This window comes from Mixophyes fleayi, chromosome 2 (genome assembly GCF_038048845.1).
Source record: "Mixophyes fleayi isolate aMixFle1 chromosome 2, aMixFle1.hap1, whole genome shotgun sequence".
Classification (NCBI taxonomy): domain Eukaryota; kingdom Metazoa; phylum Chordata; class Amphibia; order Anura; family Limnodynastidae; genus Mixophyes; species Mixophyes fleayi.
In genome coordinates, this window is record NC_134403.1 from 351,268,714 (window position 1) to 351,294,687 (window position 25,974).

Below are 25,974 nucleotides of genomic sequence, written 5' to 3' on the forward strand. Positions count from 1 at the left end.
AAAATCTTGTCAGCCAATGATGTGGTCCACTTGGGGTCACGCCCAAAAGCTGTGTGGCGAAGTGGACAAAGTTCCAGTCAAAGATCCAGTCATTTGTTGACCAGACCAAGAGTCTAGATCTGCTGTGTGTACATAGCAGGAGTGCTGATATACTTAATAAACGCCTGGGTCTGTGGCAATTCTTTGCAGTTGTTAATGTTTAATAGGACTAGAGTGTAGGCCTGTAGGTGAATTTGTGAGAGGCGTAATATAAATGATTACAACTAGGTTCTCATATTCTGTATAAATATCAAATAACCTCTGTATAGTATTTCGCTAAAAGGAATAGTTTACACTTCACCTATCACATTTTCCAATGCCAGCACAAAAGATCATAAAAAAAATCAACTGTTTATTTTTATATAGCCCACTAAGCACTTTTTTCCAAATTACAATCTGACTGGACCAATATGCAATCTGTGACACTTAACCTCTTGTATCAAACTCCTATTTTCCTATAGATTTTAAACTTGTTAGCAGGACCCTTTTATCTTTCAATCAGTCTGTTAAAGCCCAGACTTGTTTTATTACCAAGACTGTAATTTATTCCAAATTGTAAAGAGCTGCAGAGTATACATGGCAATGTCAGAGTAAGGGGCACATAGGTTTGAGCTGAAAATGATGACGGGCCTATCAGAAGCAGCACCGTCCCTCCGGAGTGTGCGTATCCAGCATGATGGAGAAGCCCCTCCCTCCAACCACTTCTATCTCCCGCTCCCCTTACATGGTGCACACACCATTAACTGTTTGGTGCCGCATTTAAGGAAAGTGAAAAGTGGTGAATAACTCCCAACTGTTCCTCAAGTTCCTGGCGGTACAGGACAGTCCACCAAAATCAGGACTATTTAAAATCAGGACAGTTGAGAGGCAAAATTAAGGTGTTTTTTTTTGCGAAAATATGTATTAAGAGAACAGACATGTATATATCTAAGAAAGCACTATATAAATTACTTTTTAAGGAATAAATAAGGACACAAAATACATTTTTAAATAAAACGTAATAGAATATGGTGTGTATAGTCAGTCCATGGGCCTGATTCATTAAGGATCTTAAATGCAAGGGGTGCAAATTAGTTTTCTGTTTTGCACATAAGTTAAATACTGACTGTTTTTTCATGTAGCACACAAATACTTGATAGCTTATTTGTGCACTGAAATTTAAAGTTGATATTTGTGTGCTACATGAAAAAACAGTCAGTATTTAACTTATGGGCAAAACAGAAAACTAATTTGCACCCCTTGCAGTGTTACATGGTTTTGTCCAGGAGACTGAAATAAGGATCCTCTTCATTTAAGATCCTTAATGAATCAGGCCCCATGAGAGGCATTTTTGAGAACATTTTAAAATTCATGCACTTTTATATAATATCCTCTATACTGCTGATGTCATAGAAAGATGCCTCCCAACGTTTTAGTATCTGAAAACAGGGGTCATGGCCATATCACAATGGGGGCGAGACCACCCCCCCCCCCCCAGAGGGCTGCCTAATACAGTAAAGCACTAGTCTGCCCCTTAGGAACCTGCCTTACCCTCAGAGCACTGCAGTACCCATCAGTAGCAGTGCAGTACAACTGCGAACGGAAGATACCCCTCAACATTCCCACCCACGGGACAAATAGGTCCGCGAATTGGACAGAGCCCTAAAATTGGGAATGACCCACCGAAATCGGGACACTTGAGAGACATGTAAGCTTCTCAGGTGCAACCTCAGCAAGCAGATGGGAGTCCAGAGGATGGTTCCTATCTGTAACCCTTCACGGAGTTATGTAAATACAGAAGACACTATGTCAATTTGTATCAAGCCGTAAATGAAAAGCACATTTATTTATACCTTGTAAGATCAGACATCTTTGCGGAATTAGTGGCGCTATATAAATAGCTGATGATGATATAAGTGATTGATGCAGCTTAAAAACTGGCATGGTCATGTGACTAGATAGCTTGTCACTGAGGTCATAGGTGCGCACTGGATAAGTGTCTGCCTTCCTCAGCAGAACCAGCAGCTTGTAACGTACCTGTCCGTTTATTAAAGTGTAACTTAGGTAGTCAGCCTAAGAACTTACTAGGAAGGGAGCCACAACTCTCAGTGATATTGCTGGTTCATAGAGAATGCAAAGGCTGCATTCTCAGTAATATTGATTTGCCCCTTTAAACGGGCACCTCCATTGTGATTAGGTGACGGGTACGCTTTAAAAGGCATGCCCACTCGACAGCTGTGAAATATTGAGATAATCTCACTTATCAACATGTCAGACTTTATCTCAGAACTGATGACAGGTAAACTTAGCCAGCACCGAAGAACTGAAAAATAGTTTGCAAAATATAACTCTCTGCCGTATTTAGAAGCCTGTATCTGCATATTTCATTACTCTCTCGCTGTACGCCGGTGCCAAGTATTGTGGAACATTATAAATAGCCCATAATAAATTAATTTCATGATAGAGAGCACTGGAACCTCGATATGGATTGGAAGTAAATTTGGCATTAGAATTCCTCCTACCCAAAAGATATTTGAAGACCTTAAACAATGCAGACTGTATAATGCTGATGTTACACATAGCGGACTATTCAGAACTTAGCCTTCCACATAAATGCTATCGTTTGGTGCTTCCCAGAATTCGTGTAGCGAGAAATACAATCGTCTACATCTGACAAGACTAACTGTGTATTTTTAGAGGTGACAACAACTAACCAATTTCCAAGTCAGCTGATACAGTAAAAATGTATTTATTGACAAAAAGACAACATATGCAATGAAGAGATCCCTATAAGCAAATAAACATATGGGGTGAAATATATGGAAACTGATGCAAAGAAAAAGTAACCAGGTTGTGTATTTCTAGAGCACTGTAGAAAATGAAAGAAAACAAGTGTTTTGGTTTTCTATAGTTATGTCTCCAGCTGTGGTGGAGCTACTGATCCTGTATTTCAGGGGTGTCCAACCTTTTAGCTTCCCTGGGCCACATTGGAAGACGACGAGTTGGTTTGAGCCGCACATAAAATACACTAACACTAACGATAGCTGATCATCGAAAAAAACATAGAAAACATATTAAACTTACTTGGAAATGAAGTTAGTAAGAGTTAGGAAACCTGTTGCAGAATCATGATTAAAGCAGTAGCCCCATTACCAGCTACAATTTAACTTACCTGTATCTGCCCTTTAGTGGGGTTCGGGGAATTAAATGCCAAAAACTTTTTTTTCCGCTCTTTCTGCACCCATGAATCATTTTTTTTATTGACCAGTTTGAAATGGTCACCGATATAGGTAGCATCAGGAGGACTAATAGAAATCTACAGAGATTTAAAGATAGGGTGGCGGGAAAAATGGCTTATGGAGCAGCCTCCGATGAGGGTAACAGTGGGTGATATTTTCACCCTACTCAGCACTGCACATTTAAAATGGTTTAAAATATTAAAAATACAATTATCTCTTAATATTTATATTAGATACATACAGAGAACACAGCTAGTTCATAATTGCATGGTGCAGAAAGTCCAAATTCAGAGTAACAACAATAAGATACTGGATAATCTTTCACTGCTGCTGATAGTTCGCGCGGGTGACTCCTCTGTGCTGCGCTACGCAATGGATGTCGGGTGTGATGACGTCACCCCCGACATTCACTGCGAGCGCCACACAGAGGAGGAGACCAGGGAGGGAGCCGGAGCGCCAGCTGACGTGACCGCAAGGTAAGTATTTTCTTTTTTTTATTTTGCAGGATTTTTTTTTTCAGCGCTGCCCACTTGCCACAAACAAAACTCCTGCTGGGCCACATTTACAGGCATGCTGGGCCGCATGCGGCCCGCAAGCCGTGGGTTGGACAACCATGCTGTATTTCATGCCAGGACTCTCAATACAGTAATAACCCATTTCTCATGCCTCCAGCTAGTACCACATTGGCATCTCTAACCCACACTTGACAATAAAAAGCAGTATAAAAAGCCTACACCAATGAATTATGGATATAAGCAAATGATCACCTTTTCATCTTGCGCTCACTCGGTGTATACAAAGCACTGATATACTTCAAAATATATATATAGGCCAAGCTATAGCGCCATAATTCTAATTTATATATCTATATTTATCTCAACAAAACAAGATATGGATAATGGGTACTGTAAGGGCAGGCCGGAAAGTGGACCTGTTGCCTAGAGACAGTGGAGGCAGCCATTTTGTACATAATTGGCAATTTTTATAACCTAGGGCCGCCCACTGCGATCTAATACCAAGATTCTCTGCATCACATAGTGGGGGCGTGGCCTGATGATGCAAATTGCATAGTTAAGCCCCACCCCCACCATGTGGAGGATGCCTACTCTTTCCGGGGTCCGAGAGAGTAAGCAAGTATGATTTTGTGGAATGGGCCAATATTCCCAGGAATGCAGTCTGGCGGTTCACTAGGAACACGTGACATCAGCAAACTGAAGTGCCTCATGCCTCATTCACACAGTGTGAGGCTGTAAGCTAGTGAGGATTCTTCTAAGTGAGGATTATTACAAGTGTATTAACTAATTTAGTTAGTATAGTAAGAGATATACAAGAGATGAACAAGAGGAGAACAAGAGGGGAACCTTTTACCTGCGAACACTGCTACATGAGGACAACATTCCACATACAGCCGTGAGCTCTGATATCCTCCACCACCTGCATTGTCAACTGCCTGGACACTCCCTGCTGATCTGTTTCTCACACTTATTTTGTCCTGCTGCAGTTTTAATAGGACTTGTTGATTCCACTTATGCTGCTTGTATTCCCACCTTTAATCGCACTGTTGCTCCACTTAGCTTGAACTTTAACTGGCTCCCTCTTGTCCTGTGGACTTACATAACCAACTCACTGCACCTTGCATCATGCCTTATGTTATACAATTGCCTTCCAATCATGCCTGATGTCACTGTGTAATCTAACTCATACTTGCCAACTCTCCCGCATTGTCCGGGAGACTCCCGCATTTTGCGAGAGTCTCCCGGACGAGTGTGGCAATCTCCCTGATAGGAAGGGGGAAAAATTTAGTTTAAACGCCGCGATTCACCCGGAATCGCGGCGTTTAGCCCCGCCCCCACTGTAAAATGACGCGATTTGCGTCATTCCGTCACGGGGGCGGGGCCAAAATGACGCGATTTCGCAGCCCCGCCCCCTGCACGCCCACGTCCCAGCCGGCATCTCCCGGAAGAAAAAAAAAAAATGTTGGCAAGTATGATCTAACTGTTTTTTTCTAAACACACCCATCTGGTATCTCTACTGTCCTAATCCTTCCTATTCCGTGGCTCATACTTTACATCTTTTCTCTCTTTCTACCACTGCACTCTATCGTTTTACTCACCTTTCCTGTTCTCACCATTTCCTCACTTCACTTGTAAGCCCTTACAATCCTTGATTTCTGTATTACTTTCAACTGTCTATTCCACACCTTCTCAAGCTTTATCATGATTTGCTCCTATCTCACTTCTGTCCTCTCCCCTTATCCCCCTGTCCAACCTTCCCATATTCTTCCTCCTCCTCACTGCCCCCTCTCCCTTCCCATCCCCCTCCCTATTTCACTCCTATCTTTTTTTCTGAGCCTATGTGCTCCTGATCTGACTCACTGTCCTCTCAACCATCTTTTCCTCTCTTCTCCTTTTCCCCACTCACACCCTTTCCCTCTTGTCCCTTTGGATGCTCTTCTCTCAGCTTCAGCCTGTTCCTACCTACCACCTCCCTCTCTATTTCCCCAGGAAATCTATTATCTCGCGTCACTCCTACCTTCTGCCCTTCCTATTCATAAACCCCTTTATCTGCCCCATCTCCACTCCTCCTCCCCTGCCCCTCGTCTCCTGTCTGCTGACAAGTCCCCTCTTATTTATGCTTCTCATCCAATTCCAACCCTCTCTCTGTTCCATGGCCCTCGCTCCATATCATAGTCACCCTTGCAGTCGAGTAACCCCAACAATCTCTTCCACATCGCTCCTCTTCCCTCTCATCCTCTATCCTGGGGTCTCTGGAATGCCAGGTCACTCTATAACAAATTGACCTCTATCCATGATCTCTTTATCTCTAGATTCTTCAAGCTGCTTGACATCACTGAAACCTGGCTATCCCCTGAGGACACTACCCCTCCTGCTGCTCTCTCTTTCGGGGGCTTGTCCTTCTCCCACAGTCAGACCTGGGGACCGGCAAGGTGGTGGCATTGGCATACTTCTCTCCTCCTGCTGCTCTTTTCGGGTTCTTCCCCTTGAACCCTCCTTCTCTTTTTCCTCCTTTGAGGTAAACTCTATCCGCCTAATCCACCTCCATGTTGATGTTATCTACCGTCCTCCTGGTCCTGTCTCCCAATTCCTTCATCACTTTGCCACCTGGCTCCCTCACTTTCTCTCCTCTGACCATCCTTCCCTCATCTTGGGGGATTTTAATATCCCTATAGACAATCCCTCAGACCCTGCTGCCTCCAAACTTCTCTCCCACTCCTCCTCCCTTGGTCTCTCTCAATGGACCTCCTCTCCCTCCCACCACAGTGGCCACTCCCTTGATCTGTTTTGTTCACACCTCGGTACTGTCTCCGATCTCATTAATTCACCTTTTCTTCTCTCGGACCACCATCTCCTCTCTTTTAGCATCTCTCCACCCCTCTCACCGTCCCCATCTCCCAAGGTTACTCTCACCAGGCGTAATCTTGACACAGTTGATCCTACCACTTTCTCCTCCTCCCTGGACTCACTCCTCTCCCCCATCACCACTCTTTCTTGCCCCGATGAGGCTGTCTCCTTTTATAATCGCACTCTTACCACTACACTTGAATCTGTCGCCCTGGCTATCACCATCAAGCTTCGTCGGTCCCCGACGCAACCGTGGCACTTAAAACTTACCCGCTATCTTCAAAAATGATCCCGCAGTGCAGAATGGCTCTAGAGAAATTCACGCACTCATGCTGACTTTCTCCACTTCAAGTTCATACTTGCCTCTTACAGTTCGGCCCTATCGCTCTCTAAACAATTCTTCTTTAAAGATCTCATTTCTGCCTAATTTTCCAACCCCCGTCGGCTTTTTGCCACCTTCAACGCCGTCCTCTCCCCTCACCCAATCCTACTCCCTCCCACGCTCTCTGCTGCTGTCGACTTTGCTACCCACTTCCCCTCCAAGATTGAGTCTATGTGTCGTTGACATCTCTCAGCAGTCACTTCTTACCAAACCTCCCTGCCCACTCTGTCCCCCTTCCCACCATCCTTTGCGGCTGCTGTCTTTCTCCCCTCCTGCTAGCTCACCCTCCTTCTCTTCCTTCACTCTGATATCTGCAGATGAGGTCCATACCCTTCTCTCTTCTTCACCCCACTCCACTTGCCCACAGGACTCAATCCCCTCCCTGCTCCTCCGCTCTCTCTCTTGAAGCCTGCTCCCACCTTGCCCACCTCCTCAACCTCTCCCTCTCCTCTGGAATCTTCCCCTCCTCTTTTAAACATGCTCTGGTCTCCCCCATACTCAAGAAACCGCCCCTTGATGCCGCCTCTGTCTCTAATTACCGCCCTATTTTGCTTCTTCCTTTTGCATCCAAACTCCTTGAAAGGGTTGTCTTCAACCGTCTCACTTACTTTCTCTCTTCTCACTCACTCCTTGACCCACTCCAATCCAGTTTTCGCCTCCTCCACTACACTGAAACTGCCCAAACTAAGGTCACTAATGACCTTCTCCTAGCTAAATCCAAAAGACACTACTCCCTTCTTATTCTTCTTGACCTCTTTGCTGCCTTTGATACTGTTGACCACGCACTCCTTTTGCAAACTCTCAAATCTATAGGCCTCTAACACTGAACTCTCCTGGTTTTCCTCTTACCTCACCAACCACTCCTTCTCAGTCTCTACACATGACTCTACATCCCCCCCTATTCTCTTACCTGTTGGCGTTCCTCAAGGTTCCGTTCTTGGCCCCCTGCTTTTCTCCCTGTACACCTACTACCTTGGTGCCCTCATCCGCTCCTTTGGCCTCCAGTACCACCTCTATGCTGATGATACCCAAGTTTATCTTTCATCCCCTGACCTCTCCCCTTCCCTTCTGTCTCGTGTCTCCTGCTGTCTCTCGGCCATCTCATCTTGGATCTCCCAGCGCTTCCTTAAACTCAATATTTCCAAGACTGAACTTATCATCTTTTTCCCCTTCCAGGACTCTCCCACCTCACCCCCTCTCTATTTCTGTTAATAACACTACTCTCGTTTCTGTCCCTCAAGTCCGATGCCTTGGAGTCATCCTTGATTCCTCCCTCTCCTTCAAGCCTCACATTCTGTTCCTCTCTAAATCTTGCTATTTCCACCTTCAGAATATATTCAAGATATGCCCCTTTCTCACCAAGGAAACTACAAAAACCCTTGTTCACTTGCTTGTAATCTCTCGCCTTGACTACTGTAAACTCCTTCTCTCTGGCCTATCTGACTCTCACCTTGTTCCTCTTAAGTCTATCCTCAATGCTGCTGCCCGCCTCATTTTTCTCTCCCGTCGCTCTATCTGCTGTCTCCCTCCAACAGTCCCTACATTGGCTCCCCATGACCTACAGAATTAAAGTTAAACTCCTCATCCTCAAAGCTGTTAATCATTCCTCCCCTCCCTACATCTCCTATCTCAACTCTACCTACACTCCTACACACCCCCTCTGCCCTGCCTGTGACCGCCGGCTCACTACTTCACTGATCACCTCCTCTCACTCTCATCTTCAGGACTATGACCAGGTTGCTCCCCAGCTGTGAAGCGATCTTCCACGTTCCATCAGGTTAGCATCTACTCTCAAAGGCTTCAAGCGTGCCCTTAAGACTCATTTCTTTATTCAAATCTATCAGTCCTCCTCCTATCTCCCTTGTCCCAGCTCTCTCCCCCAGTTAGTACCACCCTAGCTGTGTCTCCCCCTTTCCTTTAGGATGTAAACTCTCAGGAGCAGGGCCCTCTTTCTTTGTGTGCTCCTTCTACTATTCCATCACCCTCTGTACCTCTTGGCCTGCTTTCCTAGCCCCGTTTTCCTAAGATTCGGCCTACTTCCTGCTGATTTCTACTATTACTTTCACACATTGTCCCAGTTATAATCTGATTTGCATTACCATGTTACCTGTGTAACATTTTTTTGTTTGTGTTTTTGCGTTATTGTTCTTCGTTTTTGGTTCTTTCTCTATCATGTTGTGTCATGGGTCACTGTTTCTGTATTATGTCATGTACGGCACTGCAGACCCTTTGTGGCGCCTTATAAATTAAAGATAATAATAATTAGCACTGCTGCCTCACAGCGCTGGAGCTTCAGGTTCACTTCAAACAGGTGAGACGTTTGTGCGGAATTTGTGTTATTTTCTGATCCTTAGTTGTAAAACACTTGTGTTAAATTCTCAAACAGCAAATGTAAGACTTGAACACTTGTTTCATGTATACAACACATTCAACTTAGACCCTGGCTTGTTACCACACTGTCTAAGCTAGTGAGACACCTAGTGGCTGCATGCAGAATATTGCATATTGCAACATCCTCTCTCTTTAACAGAAAGGTATAATAACAAAGTCTGTATAATGTGAACCAAGTATAATGATTTATGTGATATTGCTATAAACCAAGCATAATCCCTTAGGTGAGGAGACTTTTGGATAATCCAGCCTGCTCTGGATACACAAGTGGGTTGAGAGAAACTACATGTAATTTCTTCAGATCTACCTAAACCGTTGTCTGGTGCAGTGATTGGTCGCATGCTGACCTCTGCGTATTCACCTCAGCTCCTTCCTGCTTTTTGTCCCCATTGATTGTTGTATTTGTCCTTTGGTTGAATCTGCACAATATAATTTTTTGGGATAGATCTTTAGAGATTTATTACAGGAGGAGGCCTGGTGATTTTGAAGCTCCTTCTGTTTGGCTCCGACGTTATCCATGAGTTTTAGTTATGAATAGGTCTTGTGTTTGAGTCCTTGATCGTCTACTCATGAGTCTTCGTGCTGGATTACAGTTCAGTCCTTGGGCCGGTGTACTTCAGTGATCCAGTAAAGATAGATATATATCTGAGCTGACTATTTTGCTTTTCACATAAATCATTTGGCTGTTTTTACTGCAAACTCTGCTTTACCTAGGGCTTTAACGAAGGGGGAGCGGGTGGTGTGCCCACCCAGGGCGCAAGGCCAAGGAGCCTGCTATATGCAGCCCCCCAGATGGACATTAAGCCTTATGGCATGTACTGCCGGGCTGCAATTGCTCAGTGTCAGTGAGCCAGCAGAATGAGGCATGTATCCAGGTCCCTGCTCCCTGCAGCGTCGCAGCCATGACGTCAGGACAGTGTATAGAGGAGCCAGCATGGAAACAAGAAGAAGCTCACATAGGAAGAACAATAATACAATAATTGTAGAGGTTGGAGAGAACATGGGGGGGCAGAAAGGGGGCCGAAAAGAATGGGGGGGGGGGGCAAAAGGGGGGGGTGGAAAGAGCGGGGGGGGGGGGCAAAGAGGGGGCTAGACAGAACAGGAGGGAGGGGTCTTTAAAGAATGGGGGAGGAGGGGTTGGGTGGGAGAGGGTGCTGGGGAGATCAGGGAGGATAAGGGGCTGGAAAGAACAGGGGTGTGGAGAGGGAACTGGACAGAATGAGCGGGGGATAAGGGGCTGGAAAGAACAGGGGGGCAGTGGGTGGAAAGAACAGGGGGGCAGTGGGTGGAAAGAACAGCTATGATTGCTGGAGAGAAGGAGGGAGGTCTGGAGAGAACAGAGGAAGATTCAGCGTCTACAGGTTGGAGAGAAGGGGGTTTATGTGGAGTACATAAATATAAACTACATTAATACACTAAAAACATAAGTAATTAATTCTAAAAAATTAATACTATATTCAAAAAGGCAGTAATGTGTTTATTAGTAATAATAATCTATATTAAGTGTGTTAGCTATTAATTTGATTTTGGGGCTGCTGGGGGAAACAGACCTTTGTATCAATAGGAATACTATTAATTTAATGTCAGCGAGGTAAGGGGAAGGAGGCCTATTTATTAAATGTGGGTGCTATTAATTTAATGTTGGGACTGTAAAGGGGGTAAATAAGCATATTTATTACATGTGAATGCTATTAATTAAATTCTGGGGCTGATTGGGTGGAAGGAGACCTGTTTATTGAACAATTTAGTGTTGTGCTGGTTGGGGTTAGGGGGGCCTAGTGTTTAGTCATTGCTCGACTTTCCAGTAGGTGAATAGTAACTCTCTCTTTTCCAAACAGGACCCGGCCAAGCAGCAACTGAGCTTAAGACACCGGCAGCAGCACCAGGTAGTCAAAGCAGCAAGAACAGGTAGATGAGTGTTGGAGAATGGCATTGTGCATGTACAAGGTTAGGCATGTTCCCTCTGGTGGTACATTGCTGCGTGTGTACAGGAAGGGGAGGTGAGGGGAGGTTGGGGGGGCGGGGGGCTGCTAGTGCTCTGTCTTGCCCAGGGCACTAAAATTTCTGGTCACGTCTCTGGCTTTACCATTACTTTAAGGATATCGTGGATAGGAGCTCTGATGATTAAAGTACCACATGTTCCTAAAGAGTTTGACCTCCTCCGAGGTAAACTGTTTTGCATGATCACAAAATACAATATACCTGGAAAAATGGACTGTTAGCATTTTAACTTTGTTTTTGCTCGTGTATCGCTTTCCAGAAATTGGATCAGTATCCCACTGTTAGAAGGAACTTTTCCCAACTGAACAACTCTGTGCTAACTTATCCAAGGTTGCCTGGAGCTGCAAGAGGTCTCAAGGTTTCCTTTGCAAGATGTACATATCCCCATCGTTGCTATAAAAGTTCTTATATAGTCATTTACTCCAGGCCAATAAACACATCCCATGTGCGGTGTATACAGCCTTCGGCACCTATATAGGAGACCCTGTAATCACCGCATGTCTGTATTTCTCTCACACATATTAGTCTGAATGTTAATTTCTGCCTCTTGCTCAGGTGAGAGTATCTGCAGTAAGGAGATCTTTTCTTGGGCTATAGCAGATATTAAAGTAATATATTATTGAAGGCTTAGACACGTGCTGCAACAGGCTTTTGGGGACATTTAATAGCAGTTCCTTTATAATGCTCTCCAGTCTTCACAGCCGGCTTGGCAATTACACGTCGTTCATAGGGGCAGACTTGCTGGGCGGAGGAGCGCACAGACATTATCAGTCTGCAGAACGACTAGAATAATCAGACATTTGCTCTATTATGTTACACTTCAAGCCATATATAAAAACAAAACAAAAAAACGTCACACACAAAATAGTTCCAGTGTCCCTTCACTCCCATGATTAATTGAAGCCATAAACAATGCTAAAACAGGATAAGAAAGATTAAGGATAATAAAAACTGAGAATCTTTCTATATACAGTATATATAAGAAGTTTGTTTGTTTGCTGGGGAATATCTCCAACAACTGTCAAAATAAAGCTGCCAAATCTTAGTTATTTACTACTGAAAAGTAAGCTATTAGCAGGGCTGCCAAGAGAAGGAAGGGGGGGGGGGGGGGGGGGGGTACTAGTCACCCGGGCCCTCACTGCCGAATTGAATTTATTAATTAATTAAAAATAAATAAATTCATCCCAAATGATTTTTGCTTTTGTCTTTTTATTTCCCCCCCGCGAGGGAATGAAGGGGGGGGGGGGGGGGTTTGTCATCGCCCAGTTCTTTGGTGAGGGGAGCAGAGTAGTTAAAGAAAAATAGATAACTCACATGATCGGGGCGTTGGCATCCGTCTTCCATTTTCTCTGCCCCGTTCACACTGAATGTTGGCATTCAGTGAGGAGCTGCGCAGAGAGGACCAAGCAAGAAGACAGCTTCTTTCATTTGTCTCTTTTCTTCTTTCTTCTAATACAAAGGTAAGTAAAGGAACAGAGGCAAGGGGAGGTAAGCAGAAAGGCACAGTGCGCTGAAGGGGCGGGGGGAAGAGAGGCACAGTGCGCTGAAGAAGGGGCGGGGGGAAGAGAGGCACAGTGCGCTGAAGAAGGGGCGGGGGGGAGAGAGGCACAGTGCGCTGAAGAAGGGGCGGGGGAAGAGAGGCACAGTGCGCTGAAGAAGGGGCGGGGGAAGAGAGGCACAGTGCGCTGAAGAAGGGGCGGGGGAAGAGAGGCACAGTGCGCTGAAGAAGGGGCGGGGGAAGAGAGGCACAGTGCGCTGAAGAAGGGGCGGGGGAAGAGAGGCACAGTGCGCTGAAGAAGGGGCGGGGGAAGAGAGGCGCAGTGCGCTGAAGGGGCGGGGGAAGAGAGGCACAGTGCGCTGAAGGGGCGGGGGAAGAGAGGCACAGTGCGCTGAAGGGGCGGGGGAAGAGAGGCACAGTGCGCTGAAGAAGGGGCGGGGGAAGAGAGGCGCAGTGCGCTGAAGAAGGGGCGGGGGAAGAGAGGCACAGTGCGCTGAAGAAGGGGCGGGGGAAGAGAGGCACAGTGCGCTGAAGAAGGGGCGGGGGAAGAGAGGCACAGTGCGCTGAAGAAGGGGCGGGGGAAGAGAGGCACAGTGCGCTGAAGAAGGGGCGGGGGAAGAGAGGCACAGTGCGCTGAAGAAGGGGCGGGGGAAGAGAGGCACAGTGCGCTGAAGAAGGGGCGGGGGAAGAGAGGCACAGTGCGCTGAAGAAGGGGCGGGGGAAGAGAGGCACAGTGCGCTGAAGAAGGGGCGGGGGAAGAGAGGCACAGTGCGCTGAAGAAGGGGCGGGGGAAGAGAGGCACAGTGCGCTGAAGAAGGGGCGGGGGAAGAGAGGCACAGTGCGCTGAAGAAGGGGCGGGGGAAGAGAGGCACAGTGCGCTGAAGAAGGGGCGGGGGAAGAGAGGCACAGTGCGCTGAAGAAGGGGCGGGGGAAGAGAGGCACAGTGCGCTGAAGAAGGGGCAGGGGAAGAGAGGCACAGTGCGCTGAAGAAGGGGAGGGGGAAGAGAGGCACAGTGCACTGAAGAAGGGGCGGGGGAAGAGAGGCACAGTGCGCTGAAGAAGGGGCGGGGGAAGAGAGGCACAGTGCGCTGAAGGGGCGGGGGAAGAGAGGCACAGTGCGCTAAAGAAGGGGCGGGGGAAGAGAGGCACAGTGCGCTGAAGAAGGGGAGGGGGAAGAGAGGCACAGTGTGATGATGAAGGGGCACAGTAATGTGTGTTTGGTGGCGCAGGGGGCTTGTGGAAATGTAGTGTGTATGAGGTAGGTGGTGGCTAATTAGTGGGTGCTATGTTGTTTGTGGGGTGATCGTGGAGCAATTCCATAGTGGGGACTATTAACTTAAGATGGGGTGGTTTGGGAGCTATTGAATGTGGGGGTTAGTTTGGGGAGAATAAGGTATCTTTATTAAATGTGACTATGAATTATTTAATGGCAGTGATGGTTGCGGGAAATAGGTATATTTATGAAATGTTAATACTATTAATTTATTGCTGGGGCTGTTTGCAGGGAGAGAAATAAGTTTATTTATTAAATGGAAATACTATTATTTTAATGTTGGGGCTGGAGGAAGGCTTATTTATTACTCGTGGGTGCTATTGATTTAACACCAGGACTGCTTGAAATTTTATAAATGTACCCATTTTTTCCCCCCAAATCAGGCCCCCAACATTCCAGGATGCAGACAAGCCGCAACTAAAGAAACCAGCAGGTGATGAAAGTGACAAAAACAGGTAGGAGAGAGCAGGACAGTCTGTGAAATGTTGTGATTCTAGTGGGACAATCCCAATTTTTGGTGACTGTTCTGCTCAATGTAAGGGGCAGGCCAAGATTGTTAACTCTTTATGTACACACTGCATTCTTTATATACACTACACTATGGTGCTAGATGTCCTGAAAGTCAGGAGTGTTGGAACATAAAAAGGTAAGGGAAGATATGCAAAGGAAGAAGCGTGCATTTAAATTGTTTAAGTCTGAAGGGTCTGAGGAGTCCTTCCGTATGTACAAGGAATGTAATAAAACATGCAAAAAGGAAATTAGACTGGCTAAATTAGAAAATGAAAAACAAGTTGCAAAAGAAAGTAAGACAAACTCCAAAAAGTTTTTTAAGTATATAAATGGCAAAAGGATTAAAAAAAGATAATATATGACCCCTAAGAAGTGAGATGGGTGAATTGATAAATGATACTAAGGAAAAAGCAAAGGTATTAAACACTTTCTTATCTTCAGTATTTACCAGAGAGGAACAAATGGTCGGAATAAAACATAAAATGGAAAACTGTACCATTAGTAAATACTTGGTTGACAGAGGAAGAAGTCCAAAGGCGACTGAAGAATATGAAGATAAATAAAGCTCCAGGTCCAGATGGGTTACACCCAAGGGTTCTTATGGAGCTAAACTCAGAAATAGCTAGACCGCTATTCTTAATTTTCATAGATTCAATCTCATCAGGCTCAGTACCAAGGGATTGGCGAATAGCAGATGTGGTGCCGTTGTTTAAAAAGGGGATGAGATCACAACCAGGGAATTATAAACCTGTAAGCCTGAAATCCATAGTGGGGAAACTACTGGAAGGTATATTAAGGAATAGTATTCAGGATTAATTGGTGCGCAATAAGATTATTAGTGGGAATCAGCATGGATTTGTGAGGGATAGGTCATGTCAAACTAATCTAATTAGTTTCTACGAGGAACTAAGTGGGAACTTAGATCAGGGCAGCACAGTAGATGTGGTCTACTTAGATTTTGCAAAGGCCTTTGATACAAGAGGTTGGTTTACAAAATAAGGGAACTGGGTCTAGGAAACAACATTTGTACTTGGATCAAAAACTGGTTAGAGAATAGGGAACAGAGAGTTGTGATAAATGGAACATTTACTAATTGGTCAAAAGTTTTAAGTGGAGTACCTTAAGGTTCTGTGCTGGGGCCACTCCTTTTTAATATATTTATTAATGACCTTGGTGATGGTTTAGAGAGTAAAGTTTCTATTTTTGCAGATGACACTAAACTCTGTAAGGTAATAAAATCAGAGCAAGATGCTTCTCTACAGAGAGACTTAAATAAACTAGAGGATTGAGCAGCCAAATGGAATATGAGGTTCAACATAGATAAATGTAAGGTTATGCATTTAGGGATCAAAAACAAGAAAACAATCTATAAATTAAACGGAATTAATTTAGGAGAATCTATAATGGAAAAGGATTTGGGAGTGCTCGTAGACAGTAGACTTAGCAATAGTGCTCAATGTCAAGCAGCAGCTGCAGGGGCAAATAAAGTATTGGCATGCATAAAAAGGGGCATAGATGCAAGGGAAGACAGTGTAATTTTGCCACTGTATAAATCGTTGGTAAGACCTCATCTTGAATATGCAGTACAGTTCTGGGCAACACTCTATAAAAAAGATAATTTGGAACTAGAAAGGGTTCAGAGAAGGGCGACAAAATTGATAAAGGGTATGGAGTCATTTAGTTATGAGGAAAGGTTAGCCAGTTTAGGCATGTTTACTTTAGAAAAGAGGCGTCTAAGGGGAGATATGATTACTATGTACAAATACATTAGGGGTCAATACAGAGACCATTCATGGGAACTTTATACCTCAAGGACTATACACAGGACACGCGGTCACCCCCTAAGGTTAGAGGAGAGGAAATTTCACAACCAGCAAAGGAAGGGGATAGAGAGCGAGATATATAGATTATATATATATATATATATATATATATATATATATATATATATACACACACACACACACACATAAATATACATACATACATATATATATACATATATATACATACACACACCAGAAACTTTCTAATAAAATAAAGGATCAGCAACTGCACACGAGCATAAAAGAGTAATTGATGTGTAGAGATGGAAACATGCAAATGACGCTGCCAACTAAAATACTTCAATTCAGGATGGACAAAAAAAAAATAGAAGTGGAGACACAACAAAGCTCCTTCATTTAGTGCATTGTACTAAATGTACACTTTCCCTGTCTGAGGGTATAATCAATCATGGATTAGCAAATGACCAATACAAACCACAGACAACAATAAGAGAACTACAGGGAGCAACTGGATGAAGAAAAAATGGTTTGGGACTAAACAAAGAGAAATAACGGTCTGGTCTATCTCCTAGAGACAAAACCGAAACCCCAGCACACAACCAATATTGACTGGTTTTCTGATGCCATCTGCTGGACAGAACTAGCATTGCAGCAGCTGTAGTTCTGCTTTGAGCATCCTTAAAGGCCAATTCCACCTAAAACTGAAAATTCAGTTCCTGCAACCTGGGTGGCAGAAGGAAGGAGGATCTGGGGACATCTCTCATTTTTCCCAAGCGTTAGTCAGGGGACCCAGATTGCATGATTGTCAGGCAGCACTGTGGTCGTTGGTTCAATTCCAACCAGAGTCCTATATGTGTGGAGTTTGCATGTTCTCCCCGTGTTTGTGTAAATTTCCTCTTGCACTCAAAAAACCATACTGGTAGGTTGTTGACAAACATGGGTATGTGTGTGTGTAACTTAAACTGTAAGCTCCAGAGTGTGTGTGTGTAACTTAAACTGTAAGCTCCAGTAGGGCAGTGACTGACTTACTAAATATTCTCTGCAAAGGTTAATGATGAATGATTGGGTTTAACTTAGGATATTCAAATTTTGGGTTTAGCTACCATTTAAAAGACCACCTTTTCTTTACATAAAATAATAAACACTTAAATTACAATATGTAACAATTACATGAGCTCATCAGACCGGAAGACATTTAAGATAAAGTTATTTCCAGTGAACCCCAACATCACATATACATTGAAACGGGCGGTCACTGAGGTATAAAGTAGTAATATTAATGTTGCTCTATGTATAAACTCCTATAAATAATCTGTGTAAACAGCGAGTTCTGAAGTCATCACTTCAGTGTTCATTAAGTAAACTTGTATAGGAGAATAATGCACACCCTACTGAGAATCATTCATGGATGTTAGAGGTCACCTCAAAATTCTGTGTCCTTTATAACAGCAACCTACAGCCTTGTGCTATTATATGGTCCAAATACTTCTAATACCTATGTAATATACATTAAGGAGTGCATTATACCATGTACGTGTATATGTACCCGTACTAACAAAGCATTGCTCAGACACAGGAGTACACTTCTTTTACTCAGCATTAAGAGCCATAGAAAACATCCTTGGGGGATTTATGAAACATGGAGCACAGGTAATATAAAAGGGGCTGGAACACTTGGTACATTTACTGATCTAGAAAAAGGACAGAACCTGTTTGTTTGCTATGGGATACAGGACCTTCCTTACACCCTCTCCTGTGTACAAGGATTCATAAACGTACCCCGTTGTTTTAAGATACAAGCTCCTCCATCATAAAGTCATTTTAAAACACCATAAAGAAATTGCTTTTGAAACTTGTCCTAAAACACAGTTCAACGTCACTATTTTCTCCTCTCCTTCCAGCAGAGTTAAGGTGCCCACACATACTGCAGTTTTGCCATTTTCAGTCACCTGCACCAGTTGTGCTCTATAGGACCAGGACTGTTGAATATGGACAAATACAAGTGTGGCCCAAATAAGGATGATTTGGCCACTTATGTCAAGCAGCCTAACCTGACCTGACCTTTCTAGTCCAAGGGCCTTAGCCTGGGGATGTAGTATAACCTTCTACTCAAATATGTACACACACCCAGTCCATCTTATTGTTACAGCCATTTAATCCTATAATCAGAGTGGTTTATTAAACATTACTAATAAAACTCATGCGACTGTGGAGAAGGCTTCTTATTCTGTGCAGTGAGCCTCCAGGCCAAAAGCTGATAGAGGACAGTAGGTTTCATGCAGGCCATCAAGTCACTAAGGCAGGCTGGAAACAATGGCCCACACAGGCCAAGGCTGTATTTTCCTACATGGCCTATGAAGACCCAACTGGATAAGATTGTATTTATAAAAGGGTTAAATATCCCATTCAGGCTTATAGTGCGTTACTTACATTTTGGGGCCAAAAACATACACTGCAATGTCAGACCAATCCCCCGATAATTCCCACGTGTGTAGGCCAATAGGGGTTAAGGAGCCCTGGACTACACATCCATCACTAGCTGAGAGCACAGGCTTCCAGATGACTGATGAAAACGTGTTTCTTCCATATCTGCTGCCACAAGGCGATGCCATTCATGAAGGGTTAATTACTAACACTGTTTTAAGGTGCAATTCTGCATTAACACAACAGCAAACAATCAGAACACGGCTTATGTCTAAGTAGCACAAGTCAGTCAACTAAAGCACATTTCCAATTGGCTGCTGATGTTTTAACACCAAAAAAAAACCAAAAACAAAACAAAAAAACCCACACACTTTGAAAATAATCACCGGTGGTTTATTAATTTACTAGTAACACAGACGAGACAGGTGACATTTGCACGTAGGTCCATTTATTTCTGAACATCTTCTAGTTTTGGTTCTGAAAGTAAAAAACAGGGACAATAATCAACTGATTTCACGTTCAATACATATAGATATAATGGAGCAGAGCTGATGGGAATCATAGCACTGTCCACATTTATTCAGCATTTCAACAGCATGCATTGGTTATTAGTTACATGTGTCCTCAAAGTGTCAGCTCGTGAAAGCAATGCTCTCCGTTGGTTATGTATACCCAACCGTGGCAATGACATGTTGTAACCTGTTTAAGTATAACAAACACACACTACATGTACAGGGGCGGATGACATGTAACTGGATACCAGGAGAAAGAAGAAGCTTTTAACCATTTTATAAAAAGAAAGTGGTTTATCCCTTTAGAGGGTTTGGAGATACATTTTTACTGGGAGTAGTTTTTTTTTCCTTTTCATCTATCCAATCAAAATTGATAATAGTTTAATTTTCAGGACCGATAGGTCTTTCTTCATACAGCATACAGAATTACAAACAGTTTTATTACAAGGGGCTTATATAGGGTCCAAAGGGTATCCAATGATGTTGTATAACATCCCATCACTCCTCACCGTGGGAGTAATTGTGGACAGAATGACAGATGGGGCGGAGGTGATTATTTTGCATGTTACAGGCCACATGCATATTAGGATGGGGGGGGATATGTATATCTTTTCCCAGGGAACCATCTCACAGACCATCACTATTTTGAAGACATTGCTGCTTCTACATCATTAGTCACATTTTCACTCACTTTGTACAATTATTTTTATCACGCTTATAACAGCCATATTTAGGTATTTAATGTACAACACAGAAATGGAAGTTGCTCAATAAATTTATAGCTTCACAGCAGGTGCTTGAAAGGAAACCAAAGAGAGTGAGCAATCCCCCAGCAACACCGCTGTGATCCGTGACGGGGGCAGGTGGCTTATCAGACATTTGTAACTGAGAATTCTGCATTTTATGTACAAGGAGAACAGCGACTTATTTACTGGCCGACAGCAGTGTTGCTCTCTGTATTTCATATACAGTAAGTTTTCCCTAATCAATCAGGAAGAGCTCCGCTTGTAGCAAGTTCTCTGATCACTGAGCGGGAGCAGAATGCATTTAATTAACTTACAATTATTCACATAGTATTGAATGTTTGTTATACATTTCATAATGATTTGTCCTAATTGTCATAAGTGTGTAGGAGGTTGACTAAAGTTATTTAATAGTGACAGTGGCCATTTTCAGAATGATCCTTGTTTTAAGAAAATGAGGAAAGGTACCAATGGCTCAGTGTAATAACTTTTTTAATTTTTTTTTTTTTTATAGTTTAACTGGTAATTATTAGGACTACTGTGACACTAATGAAATATAATTGTGCTTGTTACATGTATTAATCTGTGAAGTTTATGTTATTTACCCCCATGGGGATGGATGACTAATATGTGGATATTACAATGTTTCGTGCAGACTCTGCAGGTGTTCAGGAAGAACCTGTTCTTGGCTGGAACCAGTACACAGACAGCTTAGCAGTAATGTGTATTTCCTATATTATCTGTGATAACAGTCACACACATATCCACAGTGACCATAAAGTATAACACAAAGATATAAATAAGGAACACAGATGAGATTTGCTGGGAGAACAATATGATGATAGGGCAGCGAGGGTCATGTGACCTAATACACCACCTGACAACGGAAAAACTAACCAACCTTCAAACTTGAAATCTGGGAATTTGCTCAGGTCTCCTCCTCCAAACAACCTCTCCAGCTTGCTGATGTCCTCACTGAGATCTTTCTGGTAAGCAGGGCTGGCATCCACGGTGCCGCCAGTTTTCCTATAGGAGAAAAACATAAATCATTACCTTGTGGGGCTCAAGGTGACAGCAAAGAGCAGCACATTCTACATAACGAGATCTATAGCAAATATCTCCAATGCCTGACCCAGCACAAACCACCAGTCCACAGACTGTGCGGTTATTAGACAAGGAAAGGTTACAGTTAGCACTGTGCCCCTATGAGAAGCTTTATACTGTAACATCTCTTCATCTTAAGTTATTTATGAATTCTTGAACCTGTCCTCATATTTCTCCTACCCTACAATCTATTTTGCACGCAGCGGCTAGATTGATTTTCCTTGCAAACCGTTCTTCCTCTGCTGAGTCACTGTCAGTCTCCACATTGGTTGCCTGTTTTTCAACGAATCCAAGATACAATTCTTCTACTGACCTACAAGGCCGTCAACATAATTGCACCGACATACATCTCCTCACTTGTCTCAAGATGTCTCAGGATAAGCATGAATCTACACTTAAACGTAGTCGGAGTTTTGTCTCTGTGGAATCCAATATTGTAACCTAATGCAATATATCACCTAATTAGTACAAAAAAATAAAATACTTATAACTCTAGGAATAGCTGCATGATAAACATCCACACTTCCTAAACGGTAAACAAAGATCCAGCAAGATGTCCCATTGATTAGAGTGAACACACAGTGGAAGCTTCCATTTTGTGAGCTCAATCAGACCCCCAGCCTATCAGTTAGCTAGGAGCTAGTCACATGACTGAGGCCCTAGTTGTCTCACATCTCAGTTATTTCCTTAACTGCTAGTGAATAGGTTGAATACAGCTTCAGTACACAAACTGGCCCCCTCCACTGTGCACAGGTGACCAGTACACACAGAGATCAGCAGTATAAGGTTAGGTGACATTTTTGTGAAGTTGGCTGCACACAGCAGACGATTCGGATGTTCGGTCCGATTGCTTAACACCCGGATGGGTAGTCACGTTGGCCACACACGTGGAAGCCAAGTTAGTAATTGCACCTCATGGATGCTGGTTCAGATGCTTGCTGCGTGTGTAGTGTATGGTTGTGTCTATATTGTAGTGTATTACTGTATGTTCTGTACGGTGCTGCAGACCCTTTGTGGCAATATATATATATATATATATATATATATATATATATATATATATATATATATATATATATATATATATACATACACACACACACACACACACGATAAGAAACTACTTGCAGCACACAGAGCGATTATGACCATAGCTAATCACATGTTTAGCAGGGAATGATTAAAATAGACATGGACTAAATATTTTTACCCACCCTTGCAGATATGTGGTGCCCCACAAATATAGAGATTGTTACCCAACTTCGCCAGCTTCAGTCAGGTGAAGCTGATGGGAATAAATAAGACAGATATACAGCGGTGATGCTATAGCAGGTTGGTCTGTCAGGGCAAACAGTACATGAGAAATAGTTTCTGGCTGTAATTTGTGCTCATAGTATTTGTCTCTACCAAACGTCAGCCTGGTCTACATCCCTGGGGCTGCTGGACACAATGACCTTCACAGTCCATTTTATGGTAGTGTAATCTACAATATTACTATTTTACAATCAATTACTCAATCACAGATGATACTTATCAGGCAACCTCCACACTAGACCACTATAACTACCAGAAATCCTAAACTGGGACTATTTTCTCCATCACTTCCAAAATTAGATATTTGTTTTAAATAAAGTTGGGACGGGGGTAATGTCACCAAGCAGGGGAGGACGTTTATATTTCCTGAACCATAAAAGAGTTGTGTGCAGAGCATCTACAAAATAAGCTATCTGGGTGCAAAAATGAGCCGGATAAAATATTGTATTTATTAAATACAAATTCTCTGTCAGTCCTGGGCTTAAAGGACCACTGAACCAAAAATAGAAGTTAACTACTGTTTAACAAGTATATACGAATATCAACAAGTATATATGTAGAAGTCCTCATAACCTGATCGGACTTTATATATTTGACATTACAATTGTTATTCATTTGTGTATAAGCTACTGCTCTCTGCTATCATTAATGTTGTTTCTCCAATAGATTGACTGCAGAATCCTCCTTAATAGAGAACATGTTGTGTATAAGAACATATTTCTCCTTACTAAATGTACTCTAATTATCCCCATTCCTGATAGCTGCATGAAACCTTCACATATATTCTGGTCAATTTTATTAATAGTTCTTTTTATTTTACAAATAGCAAACTGTAAACAAATAAGGAAAAAACAAACAAACTTAAATTGTAACATAATGAGAATTTTATATACGACTCATAAGTTACTTACTGGCTCTTCACTCTGTATTCCCGGACCTTATCCACAAAAAGTTTCTGGATGGGATCCAACTCTTTAGTCTTGTTGAAAGCGATGGCCGTCAGCCCGATATTTCTTCTCAAATGAACAGAGACTGCAGAACGCAAGAGAGAGGAGAATCGGAAGAGATGCTGGAGAACCATGGCTGTACGTCAACCTCACCTAGAAATAAGATATATATCAATGAGGAAACCCATGCAAACATCGGGAGAACATACAGACTCCACACAAATAGGACCCTGGTCAGAATCAAACTCATTACCCCAACAATACTAACCACTGTGCACGAATATGGATAAATGGACACACAAGTATGGGTGCAAAAATGGGTTCAAGCAGAAGTGTACCCACTATTAACTGGTAAAATGTATAGTCAGTAACCGCCCTCTTACTTGTACTTGTAGATCGGACAATTGCCTAAGTCTGTTTGGACTTTCTGGCTAGATTTCCACACCCTTTGTGTAGTGACATGATGGGGATTCCAATACTGGGGGTTATGGTGCAGCAATACTGCTCAAGGAGTCTCACTTTCTGCCAAGCATGGAGGTTTGTAATTATACATTTATAGTGGCTGGTGGTCTGGGGCACTAAGTACAGGAGGAATTATTTGCATAACTTGTAAGTGCACAGCTGAGTACCGTCCTAATGTAAGTGAAGCAAAAAACAAGATATGATCAATAACATCTCTCACAAATTATTTTTATTTTGCGACAGATCTTTAAAGTTTCTAATTTCTTACTACAGCTGTAGTGATCAATTGTGGCTACTGGGTCACAAATCTTAAAATAACAGCAAAGGGCAGCATGGTGGCTAAGTGGTTAGCATTTCTGCCTCACAGCACTGGGGTCATGAGTTCAATTCCCGACCATGGCCTTATCTGTGTGGAGTTTGTATGTTCTCCCTGTGTTTGCGTGGGTTTCCTCCGGGTGCTCTGGTTTCCTCCCACACTCCAAAAACATACTGGCAGGTTAATTGGTCGCTATAAAAAAAAATGACCCTAGTCTGTCTGTGTGTATGTCAGGGAATTTAGACTGTAAGCTCCAATGGGGCAGGGACTGATGTGAGTGAGTTCTCTGTACAGCGCTGTGGAATTAGTGGCGCTATATAAATAGATGATGATGATGATGATTAAGGACAAACTGACTGTTGACCCACCAACAAGATTATTTCAAAGGCTATGTGACATGACCTCCATCATAGGGATACAGAGCAAGATTACTCGCATGGATACAACAATATATTCCATAAACTACTACATATCACTGCTGGTATTCCCATTACTGCAGCAGTGTTATTGTGCAGCTGTCTGTCTACGTCCCCCCACAGTATATCCCTGTATTACAGCCGCCCCTCTCTATGTACCCCTGTATTACACCCGCCCTGTGCAGCCCGGTCACCCGCCGCTCACCTGCCCGGAGTCAAAACGGAGCGGTCACCTTGCTGGGCTGTCACCGTCTGCAGCACAGTGATGACGTCAGACGCAGGGCATGCCGGGAGGAGCTCCGCCCCCTGTGCTATAGAGAAGGGCAGCGTCCAAGCCGCTCTCCTGTCACTGCGTGCTCGGCTCATGTCATCTGATGGTGGACTACAAGTACCGGCATGCCCTGACAGCTAGACTCGGACCCCGTGACTGGCAAGGCATGCCGGTACCTGTAGTTCCACAATTAATTGGTTGTCACAGGTCTTATTAGAGCTAATAGGCTCTAATAAGAGGCGATGGAATCTCTCCAGCCCGCACTAACATGTATTCTGCTTTAAGGTGACATCTTCAGAGTGCAGCTGTCAGCAGGACCTATAGTATAGGCCTAGTGACTGCAAAATGATAATACTAGTCAAACTGGTCTGACCGCTGCCATCTTTCAGCAGGCTCCTCTCATACTTGGAAAACGTATATTCCTATAGAGGGTAGAGAATAAAATCAAATATTTATTGGTATGTATTAAAATAAATCCATCTTCAATGTATAAAAGGTATAAAAGGCGAAAGTTAAAAAAGAACAAAATAGCTGAACATGTGAAAGTGGTTGAAAATGTGCAATAAAAGTTGAAACTTAAAATATGAATTGTCATCTGTTTTATCCACTTAGATAATAGTTTATGTTTCTTTATTATTATCACTGGCAACAAAATAGAATTCTCCAAATATCATCAAAGGAGTTCACCTATTTTGTTTTAACTTGAATACATATCCATCATTACTATAGAGATGTTCACTGACCCCCGTTTTTTGGTTTTGGCAAAACCACCCTAGTGGGTTTTGGTTTTGGATCTCTATTTTTTTCTAATATCCCTATTTTTTTAAATCACATCATTTGGCTCTTTTTTTGTTCCTACATTATTATTAACCTCAATATTAATTTCTAGTCATTTCCAGTCAACTTTTGTCAAGTAACAAGAACACTGCTACCCCTCCTGTTTCTGTATGAGCAATGGCACTGAGCAATGTCACTAGAGACTGGAGAGTGACAAGAACACTGCT

The 25,974-nt window shown here is 43.2% G+C and overlaps 1 protein-coding gene and 1 long non-coding RNA gene across 3 annotated transcripts in view; both read right to left on the bottom strand.

The window, feature by feature from the left end:
- LOC142139481 (uncharacterized) overlaps window positions 1-25,974 on the bottom strand; it is a 928,167-nt gene that overhangs the window by 231,831 nt on the left and 670,362 nt on the right. The window lies entirely within an intron of this gene.
- Window positions 19,257-25,009, bottom strand: ATP5PF (ATP synthase peripheral stalk subunit F6). 2 transcript variants are annotated; one of them, XM_075197120.1, is made up of 4 exons: window positions 24,905-25,009; window positions 23,470-23,658; window positions 21,042-21,166; window positions 19,257-19,362 (listed from the first exon to the last, which is right to left on the bottom strand). In XM_075197120.1, the coding sequence occupies exons 2-4, from the start codon at window positions 23,637-23,639 to the stop codon at window positions 19,334-19,336; spliced, it is 324 nt and encodes a 107-aa protein (XP_075053221.1). In that variant the 5' UTR covers window positions 23,640-23,658; window positions 24,905-25,009; the 3' UTR covers window positions 19,257-19,333. The 2 variants fall into 2 exon arrangements, with proteins under 2 accessions (XP_075053221.1, XP_075053222.1); XM_075197121.1 differs by lacking the exon at window positions 24,905-25,009 and adding an exon at window positions 24,859-24,881.